Genomic DNA, 11,013 nt, shown 5'->3' on the forward strand with positions numbered 1-11,013 from the left:
AATCTCCTTTTTTCTTCAACTGAGTCTCCCAGTCGTCTCCGAGGATTTCTTTCATAACACTTTCGAGACACATGATCGGACCCGATTCAGTCTCACTACGAAATGTATCCAAGTACCATATGTACTCAACCTCGCTCATTTGAAACTCCGCGAGTTGTGCATCACCGAGTTCCGATCCGCTTGCCTTATTAACATCAATTGACTACAATCCCTTTTTAGTAATTGTCTACAATTATAGGTATGAATGTCTACAATCATAAAAAATAATAACTAATTTGATTGGCATCAAAATGTACCTCATTTTTAGAACATTTTCTCTTTCGGGGCTCGAAGTCGTCATAGCTTGTCACCGGAGATTCAATAGAGTGTTTTCCTGACATTTCTGCATAATTTGGACAATATTAGAGTCAACAACATTCATTAGTTGTTGACATCAGATGTCAACAGTTGACGTCCATTGTTGACATCTAATGTCAACAAATTGACATCTAAACTCTACAGAGTTCATCAGTTGTTGACATTAGATGTCAACAATTGACGTCCATTGTTGACATCTAATGTCAACAAATTGACATTAGATGTCAACAATTGATGTCCATTGTTGACATCTAATGTCAACAACTGATGACATCTAAGTTGTTGACATTATATGTCAACAATTGACGTCCATTGTTGACATCTAATGTCAACAACTGATGAACTCTGTAGAGTTAAATTACCCAAACAATATCCTAAAATTTTAACCACAAAGTTCATCCAAACAATATCACAAACAATATCCTAAACAACTGATGAACTCTGAAGATTCTTAACATACCCAAAAAATAGAAAAAATATCCCAAGCAATATCCTAAAAAGCGAAACGAACCTTGTGCGCGACCTGATCTTGGACTAAATCTGGAGTTTTGAGTCTCGTCGGCGTTTGGGTCCTCGGGTTTTAGAGAGCTGGTGCAAGAAAGAGAGCTGGACCTCGGGCTCCTGGGTTTCTTGGGTCTGGTGGCTTTGGGGTAAAGAAAGAGAAAGAGAGAGAGATCTCATCGGCGTTTGGGTCCTCGGGTTTTAGAGAGCTGGTGCGAGAAAGAGAGCTGGACCTCGGGCTCCTGGGTTTCTTGGATCTGGTGGCTTTGGGGTAAAGAAAGAGAAAGAGAGAGAGAGATCGGGAAGAGAGAAGAGAGAAGAGAGAGTGAGAGGAAGAGATAGATTGACAGGAACGAGAGAATAAGGAGGAGAGATAAGATTGACGCGAAGAGAGAGAGAAAGAGAGAGAGAGAGAGAGAGAGAGAGAGAGAGGAGAGATATGAGCGGGAATGAGCGAAAATGAGGAGTGAGATGGGATATGAGGGAGAGTTGGTGTGGGTTGTAAGAAAAATTTAAGTGGAGGGTAAAAGGGTAGTTGTACATTTGAGTTAGTGGCATTTTTGGCCAAATTATGGTTTTGGTGGGAAATTGGAAAAAGTTAGTGATTTGGTAGTAGATAGGGCAATTTCCCTTTATTGTAAGAGCTATTGTGGTGAATATGAGATAATGAAATGCATGATAATGGAACAACATGAAAAGAAAAAAAAAACTTAAATTTTGGTCTTTTGTATGTTATATTTGTTATTGGGTTCTATAAACTAGAATAATAAAAGGAAAAATTGTACAAAATAGTCATTTGAAACTTATTGATTAGCAACATAGTCAATATTTCAACTTTTCAGCAAAGTAGCCAAATTTACGTTTAAAAAAAATTGACAGTCAAGATTAAATTTTTTGAAGATTATTATAAGCAATTTATCACTTTCAAAAAAATTAATCTTGGGTTCAAATTTTTTTTTTAAACCAACATACTGCACATTTTGGCTATTTCACTAAATTAAGACAAACTTTGGCTATTTTGTAAATTCATAACTTTAAATTGCCTATTTAGCTACATCATCAAGTAATTTTAGTTGTCTAACTACCTTTTTTGTTGTTAAAAATAGCTAAAATCTCGTATTTATTATATTAAAAAAAAGTCTTGACATTCGAATTCTAACAAGCCACACTTAAAATGACCTTTTATTATTAGAATAAAAATCACTATAGTTGCATTTTAAAGAATTTTTATTTTTTAATAACATTTTCAAGAAACTTGTGAAGACATGCATGGTTCTTGTTCTTGAAGAATCCATGCATTGTACGTATAAAATTATTTTATGAAAAAATAGATATTTTGTTAGATGGCCTGAAAACTAATAATAACACTAATTACTTAGTAGATGTTATATTTCATTTCAAAAGTTTCTCCGCCGATTGCCGATTGTGGAGACTGGCTCAACTGCGGTTTTCGGAGCTATTTTTTGGTAACTTGGATGAAGCCCTTACACACGAAGTTGAAGCACCCAGTCCTTTTATTATTGAGAAATTGCCCTATTTGCCACTCTTTTGATAACTTTTTCCCACATTCTACTAAAACCTTAATTTGTCCCAAAATGCCACCAAGACAAGTGTAAAAAGTCAAGTTTGCCCTTCACTATCTATTTTCTTTACAAATTGGCATCATGTTTACTCAGCCATTTTCTCCCGAAATGAAGACCGAATTGTTCTCATATTTCTCATATCAAACTCAAACTTTTCTCATTTTCCCTCTCTCTCATGTCAAAACCGTCGAACTTCTCTCTCTCTCTCTCTCTCTCTCTCTCTCTGTAACTGCATGTAACCTCCGGGAAACCGTCGACTCAAAGCCACCCATTTCGTCTCTACAGTAACTCTCTTTTCTGAACCCACTCAAACCCATCACTTCTCACCCGAACCCCTAACATCGAGAAGAAAAATGGCGGACTCAAATCCATCACCCCTGCGTCCGACACCCCCGCGTCGGAGTCCTCGAATTGTAACTAAAGTCCCGGAGGAGCCGGCAAGTCCAATGCCGGCTCGGAAACGGAAAACAACAACTTCGCCCAAACCCAAACCCCGGACGAAAATCGCGGCGACGAAGCCCCCAAAGAGGAAGAACATCATGGCGAGTTCGTCCGACACGGAAGAGGAAGAACTGGTTCCCAAAAAACCCCGTACAAGAATGGGAATTTCAAAGGTTAGTGTTGTTGATGAAATTTTCTTGATTTTTCCGAATATTAGTCTCTGAACATGGGAATCGGTTCATCTCTGAATATTTGTTGGTGATTTTGTCTCTGAATACGTGTTGGAATATTTGTCTCTGAACATGAGAATCGGTCTGTATTGTTGTTGTATTTGTCTCTGAATACTCATAATGTTGTTGTATTTGTCTCTGAGTAGATATCAACAATGTTGACATCGATGTCAACATTGTAGACATATATGTCAACATTGTTGAAATCTATAAGAACAGTGGACAATGATGTCAACAATGTTGACATCAGATGTCAACATTGAAGACATCTGATGTCAACATTGTTGACATCTGATGTCTACATTGTTGACATCAGATGTCTACAATGTTGACGTCAGATATCTATAATGTTGACATCAGATGTCTTCAATGTTGACATCTGATGTCAACATTGTTGACATAGATGTCAACAATTTATTGTTTGATTCTCATATCATTTCTTGATCTGTTAAATCTTTATTTTCAGGGTTGGTCGAGATTTGTTCCCGAAGGGAACATTGTTGACCATAATTTCAGTTTCTTTGGATCCCTCGAGAAATTCGAGGAAGCTGCAGATATGAACGAAGAAGAGAGGTCATTGTTTAGCAACTGCTGCTTTGGCCAGTTTCTGCAACTACCAAAAATCAACCGCTCTTCGAAGATTATCAACCACTTGCTAATGAGGGTTGGTAGGTATGATGGCGAGGAGGAGTGCGAAGATGCACTATTTATTGAGGTTGCCAAACAACCACGTACTTTCACGATAAAGCACTTCGCGGAAATCACTGGTCTCCGCGTCGTCGACAACTTTGAAGCTCTCGAGTACAATGAAGTTGCTGACGGTGGTTTGTACTCGGACATTTTTCAGAATGGCACGCTGAAGTCACGGGGAGTGTTGACTTCTAAACTGAAGGAGAGCAAAGGGTGGGACAATCCCGAGAGGCGGGTAAAGTTCTTAATCCTTCACTTCCTGTGCAACGTTCTCCTCGGTGCACCTAGCCACACCAACATTCCTGATTTGTCGTACGTTAAGCTGGTCGAGGACTTAAACCGGTTTAACAAATATCCGTGGGGTAACGTGGTTTGGAAATTCTTTCACGAAAGCGCCGTCAAATACGTGAAGAACGTTGGCAGGAAGTCCGACTCAAAAGGGAAGATCAACCTTCCCTCATTTCTGTATCCGCTACAGATTTGGGCATTCGAGACGATGCCTGTGTTCACGTCACTCGCGGTGTATGACAAAGTGTCAGAAACAACTATTCCACTGATGCGACGCTGGAAATCGGTGACGACTCATGTGTTGGAAAACACTTTCCAAAACATCGATTTTCAATCGGAGGAGTTAGCGTTCAACACCATCGGTGAGGATCAGTTTTATAAGTCAGATGAGAAGAAGAAGAAGAAAAAAAAACCAAAAAGGCAAAGCAGATGTAAGTAAATATTTTAATTCTTTCTTCTTTATAGATATATTGTTGACAGTTATTGATAAAAAAGACATTTATTGCTGATATTACAGGCTCGGATTAAATCTACTGGAGACAAGTCCCGCCCATCCAAAACTATTTTTAAGTTAGATGAAAAGAAGAAGAAGAAAAACCAGAAAGACAAAGCAGAGGTAATTACTTTCTGTCTTCGTTGAGATTTGTTGAAAGAGATGTTGACATCTCATGTCAACAATGTTGACGTCTGAATGTCAACAATGTTGACATCTGTATGTCAACAATGTTGACATGAGATGTCAACAATGTTTTCAATAATACGTCAACATTGTTGACATCTCATGTCAACATTGTTGACATTCAGACGTCAACATTGTTGACATACAGACGATATCAACAAACAATAGATATATTGTTGACATTATTGATAAATTGTTGAGATTTATTGTTGATATTACAGGCTCGGATTGAATCTGAAGGTGACACATCCCTCCCATCCGAAACTGCTTTTGCAGTTCCAAGCACCGACTCCGAGGTAATATGGACTGATCTTTAACATGTAGATAACATAACATATGGCTTGTCAAATTGTCACATTTTAATTTTTCACAGGCTCGGTTGAAGAGTGTCGAAGACACGGTCAACCACTTGAAAGGAGAGTGGAGCTTGTTTAAGATTGACATGAAACATGAATTCAAATCATTCAAGACAAGTATGAATAAAAAGTTTATGGAATTGTCCCACAAGATTGTCGAGCCGGTGGATCGACAAGAAGACAGTCAAGTTGAGGCTTTGCCTCGAGAAGTTGAAGAAGAGTCTGTGCCGCCACAAGAAGACATGCAAGTTGAAGAAGAGCAAGAAGACGAAGAAGATGAAGCAGAAAAGAAAGATGAAGAGAAAAAAGATGACGACGAGAATGGAGACGATGAAAAGGGAGATGAAGAGAAGCAAGATGAAGAGAAGAGAACAACGATGATTCATAATAGATGGAAAAGGAGGGAAAGACACAAGCCGAAGAAGGTAATATTATTACAATATACGATTCAGAACAGATGGAAGGGGAGGGGAAGACACAAGCCGAAGAAGGTAATAGACTTCTAATAGGTCTTTACATGACATGTCAACAATGTTGACATGATATGTCAACAATGTTGACATCTGATGTCAACAATGTTGACAATTGTTGACATGTATGGTATTTTTTGAAATATGTTTAACGTAATGTCTGGTCTCCTTTTTATAGGCCATGTTCACGAAGACAGCCAAATAGAAGACAGTCAAGAAGAATTGACTGAATCACAGTCTAAAGCCCGCATGTTGCAGTTGGATGTTGAACAGTACGAGGATGAGATGTATGATGACAGTCAACTAATATGGGTTGGCTCGGATCCTGAGGGAAAAACAGTACATGAGATGGAGGTCGAGATCAACGATGCTCGGGACAAGGAAAATCGGGACTCTTGGCAGCTGGTGCCAATAAACATAGAAGATTCACCGAAGCGACCGACAAGAGTCATTCGACCTCCAGAAAAATACACTCCAACTCAAGTCCCAAGGCCATTTATGAAGTTGGTAAAAGGTGTCGATCGGGTACAAAAGATTCCGCTGTCTCCTCCTTTAGATCCAACTTCTCTTGCAGACGTTCTTATAATGGAGACATGGCTGAAGATTGGAGTGAGGAACAGTAAGGACGAAGAAGGCCGTTGGTACTCGAAAAAGGAAGACAAAATGCCGTGGCGGTGGAATTTCACGGAACTTGAAGTGCGATCAAAATCCTTTTTCTACACGATGTGGACGCCCGAAGAGTGGCTCTCCGATCAGGTAAATCCTTTCTCTATCAGTTTATTTGTATGATTTTTTTGATCCCTAACATCAAATGTCTACATTGTTGACATCTGATGTCAACATTGTAGACATCTGATGTCAACATTGTAGACATATTTTGTCAACAATGTAGACATCGTATGTCAACAATGTAGACATCTGATGTCAACATTGTAGACATCTGATGTCAACAATCTAGACATCTGATGTCAACAATGATGTCAACTATCTAGACATCTGATGTCAACATTGTTGACATCTTATGACATCTAACGTTGTTATCTGATGTCATCCTATCTATATCATGCTTACATGTCTATTCATTGTAATTGCCGCATGTCGATGTTATATCATTCTACCTTAGGAAGAAGCGGTGGTTGGGTCAACTAAAAGAGTCGTTCACAATAATGAACGCCTTCTTTCACAACTATTGTATCCATGGATATGAATCGTGGGTAAAGTGTGAGAACAAGGATGAATTTGATTGGGCAAATCAGTCCCGTATCGTGGACTACATAACTGCCACAAACAAATCCTTGAAGCACTCATCGCCGTGGGTGGACGTTGATGTCGTATACGTGCCTGTTTGTCACGCTGATAGGTCGCACTGGCTCCTTCTACTTGTGAACATTCGGGAGCGGTCTATTACAATATACGATTCAATGTCCGAAAACAAATACCATAGGCAAATGGTGACGTCCCACGTGCAAAAACTGGCTGAATTCATCCCATTAGCTCTTTGTTTTCTTCATGCGTTTGATAGATTGGGTATTGAAGACACCAGTTCAGCCAAGTTCAAAGTCGGAACTGCTGCCAACATGCCACAACAGGGAAATGGGTACGTACATAGTTACATGTTTAATATTACGAATAATACAAAAATTTAATTGTCTAATACCTTATTTTTGTGGAACAGCGGCGATTGTGGCATGTTTATCGTGAAGGCCATTGAGTTTATGACTCATGGGTTTGATGTGTCGACAATCAAATAAGATGACATCGCCATGTACCGACAAAAGTACACCATCGACCTCTACCGACACGGGGCGGTGAAAATTGCAAGAGAGGCCCAATCGAACAACGACAAGGATGAATGAGCTAAATTGATTCATAAACTCTTATTTATTTAGTATCAGTTTTTGTTAAAATTATGGTACATTAATGATTATGGTATGTAAAACTTTAACTTAATCTTAGTGTTTTGTAAAAAGTATGGTACTTTAATGATTATGGTATGTAAAACCTTAACTTAATCTCAGTTTCATTATATATGTACTTTATTATGATATTGTGTACATAGATATGTCAACAATGTTTGATACTCAGATGTCAACAATGTTGACATAGATGTCAACAATGTTGACATCCGAGTATCAACATTGTTGACCTACATACATATCAACATTGTTGTCATGTATGTCAACATTGTTGACATCTGAAATCACAAAACCAAACAAGTATGAACTCACAATAATATCTGATATTACAAACAAAGTACACGATAATATAATATCTGAAATCACAAACAAAGTAGACAATTCTTTGAAATCAACAAAAAAAGGTTGACAAAGGAGGTTAGGTCAAAGGAGTTGCACTATTACAAGTTTGACGATTGTGACCAATTTCCCCGCAACGCGCACACTTGCGCCTAATAACATCCTCTCCTTGAGAGGGTATTCTTCGCTTTTTTGGCCTACCGGCGGCACGTGCCTGGTGCAGAGGCGCAAGAACGCGGATATTCTCCACCTCAGGGGGAATATCCCAACTCGAAATGTCGCCATGAGGATGATGTACAGCTGCGTAGGTTGCCCGCAAATACTCTGTCGTATATACCTTCGAAATAAAGTTCTCAACTGGACGGTTGCGAACTCGGCAAGCCGCGATTGCGTGTGGACAAATAAAATCATGCGCCTGCCATCGATGACAGGAACAAGTTCTATCATCTAAATTAACGGCAAATACGACCCCCTCTCTGTCTACTACCTCAAACTCGTTGACTGAAGATGGCTGACCTATTATACAAAAAAGGTTGATTAGATATAGTTATGAACAATGAAGTCAACAACGTATATATGTCAACAATGTTGACGTCTGATGTCTACAATGTAGACATAGATGTCTATATCGTTGACATAGATGTCAACAATGTAGACATCTGATGTCTACAATGTTGACATTAATGTCAACAATGTAGACCTCTAGATGTCAACAATGTTGACATGAGATTACACATATCAACGATTATTAAACACTTACAGTCATTCGAACAGCATATCCAATGTACTTGTCCGCTCTGCCGTGGTATTCTTTTGTCAGAATCGTTTGTGTTTTTTCCGCAGCTTCTCGACGTTCATAAAACCATTTCATACTCCTCTCTCTTAGCCAATCCATCAACTTTGCAACTGGAAACTGTCTCACTTTTACGTTTAATGCATTCAATGCTTCCGCGTTGTTGTTCGTCATGATACTGTACCTTTTCTCCGTGAACATAAACCGTGCCCACCTATGGTTCCCGACATCATTTGTCAAGTATCGACGTATTTCCGGATTTTCAGCGTCCAACATGACCATGTAACTTTCCCATTCACTCATCGTATATGCCTTTGCGGCACCGTAAAATTTCCACTTCACATCCTTCGTAATCCCCTTAAAAGCAGTCTTCAAATTGCCGTATAGATGGAACATGCAAAAACCATGATAACAATTCGGAAATACCGTCCTCACGCCATTGATTATGCCAGCGCGTCTGTCAGATACAAATACTTGATTCTCCCGTTCCCCATATGCGTCCTTTAATTTGGCGAAGAAGTAACTCCACGCCTCGTTAGATTCTGAAGGACCAACACAATAGGCTAACAGAAATATTTGCTTGTTTCCATCCATCCCACATGCTGTATACAACGTTCCTTTATAATAGTTCTTCAAATGGGTACCATCAACGATAATCACAGGTCTAAGGTACTCCCAACCACTTCTCCAAGGGCCGAGTGCCATGAAAAAACTGACAAATACGCCGCCCTCACCAGTGACTAGGTCAAAAAAAGAACCGGGATTCTTAGTCTCGATCATGTACCTTAACTTATGTAAGAACGCGTACGAATCTGCCGAACTACCGTAGAGGGACTTTAGTGCCTTCTCTCTGGACAGCCAAGCTTTTTTGTAAGTCATGGAAACACCGTAGTCCATTTGCATATAACTCATTATCTATTTCGGTCTGCACATACCCGTCGTTGGATCAATACACTTGTGCTTTACAACCTCTCCAATTAGCTCACTCGTTGCTTGCGGGTGACGTCCTTGCCTTACGTGTAAGGCACAGCTGTGGTCTTTGTCAAACCTGAAACATGAAACTTCCATGAGTATCACCGGGGAAAAAGTTTAGAATTATAACACAGACGTCAACATTGTTGACATCATATGATTTCTACTGTTGACATATGATGTCTACAATGTTGACGTCTCATGTCAACAATGTTGACGTCTCATTTCAACAATGTTGACGTCTCCAACAATGTTGACATGAGACGTCAACATTGTTGACATATGATGACATCTGCAACAATCTGCTTTTTGTTTGTTGACATCTACGTCAACAGTAGAAATCAACTAGAAATAAGAAGAGAAGTCAACAGACAGAGAACGTATGGAACATAAAGACAATTTACCTTCTAATTTGAAATATGGACGTGTTTTCCTTTCTCACAGCTCGAACAGACCAATTACAGCCCTCTCCCGAACAAACAATGTGCAGAGATTTTTTGTCGGAGTTCTTTGTCTTATATGTGAAGTTGTTGACTACAGCGAACAACATCAAGTGTTTTTGTAAAGCCTTTTTATTATCATACAGTGCGTGAAGCTCAATATATACAGGAGAATGGACATCCAAAACAATTGTATCATCGTCTGCACCGCTCCTAGTAGATGAACTTGGGACGCTATGTGAATTCAGCGACGAATACAGTGGAGGATTGGAGTTGCGTGGTGGTGGAGGAGATCGTGGTGCCGGCGGATTAGGGTTTTGTGGTGGAGGCGAGTTTATTGGTGCAGGCGAGTTTTGTGGTGGAGACGAGTTTACTGGTGCAGGCGAGTTTCCTGGTGGTGGAGACGAGTTTACTGGTGCAGGCGAGTTTCCTGGTGGCGGAGACGAGTTTCGTGGTGGAGGCGAGTTTCGTGGTGGAGGGGACTTTCGCAGTGGAGACGACATTGGTGGTGGAGGCGAGTTTCGTGGTGGTGGAGACGAGTTTCGTGGTGGAGGCGAGTTTCGTGGTGGAGGCGAGTTTCGTGGTGGAGGGGAGTTTCGCAGTGGAGACGACATTGGTGGTGGAGGCGAGTTTCGTGGTGGAGACGAGTTTCCTGGTGGTGGAGGCAAGTTTCCTGGTGGTGGAGGCGAGTTTTGTGGTGGAGGATAGTTTTGTGGTGGTAGAGAGCGCATCGTCAAATAACATAAACTCATCTAATCCCATAGTTTGATTAGGAGTTGGGACCGAACCACACCCCTCCTCCTCGGCTATAGATGGCATGTCGGAAACTCTTATAGGTAGATTTCCAACACAACCACTACCACGGCTGTTGGGAGTGGATCCAATCCCTACTGAATCGGGACCCGATTGTTTTTCGTTTACTTCCAATATCAATTGAAAATTCTCTATGTCATCTTCT

At 40.1% G+C, this 11,013-nt stretch overlaps 1 protein-coding gene across 1 annotated transcript; it reads right to left on the reverse strand.

Moving 5' to 3' along the window:
* Window positions 1-8,333: 8,333 nt before the first annotated feature.
* Window positions 8,334-9,555, reverse strand: LOC149387386 (uncharacterized). Its single transcript, XM_089622132.1, has 2 exons — window positions 8,611-9,555; window positions 8,334-8,366 (listed from the first exon to the last, which is right to left on the reverse strand). Exons 1-2 carry the CDS (start codon window positions 9,553-9,555, stop codon window positions 8,334-8,336), a joined length of 978 nt encoding a protein of 325 aa, XP_089478258.1.
* Between the last annotated feature and the right edge of the window lie 1,458 nt (window positions 9,556-11,013).

Source organism: Urtica dioica, chromosome 8 (assembly GCF_054948205.1).
Source record: "Urtica dioica subsp. dioica isolate 48M chromosome 8, U.dioica_male_clone48M_v1_H2, whole genome shotgun sequence".
Lineage (NCBI taxonomy): Eukaryota > Viridiplantae > Streptophyta > Magnoliopsida > Rosales > Urticaceae > Urtica > Urtica dioica.

Excerpts from the sequence above, each read along its gene's own strand:
- LOC149387386 (XM_089622132.1), bottom strand. The coding sequence starts at position 9,555 with ATGAGTTATATGCAAATGGACTACGGTGTTTCCATGACTTACAAAAAA. Across the intron at positions 8,367-8,610 it reads GATATGCTGTTCGAATGACT|GTCAGCCATCTTCAGTCAAC; the intron begins GTAAGTGTTTAA and ends TTTGTATAATAG.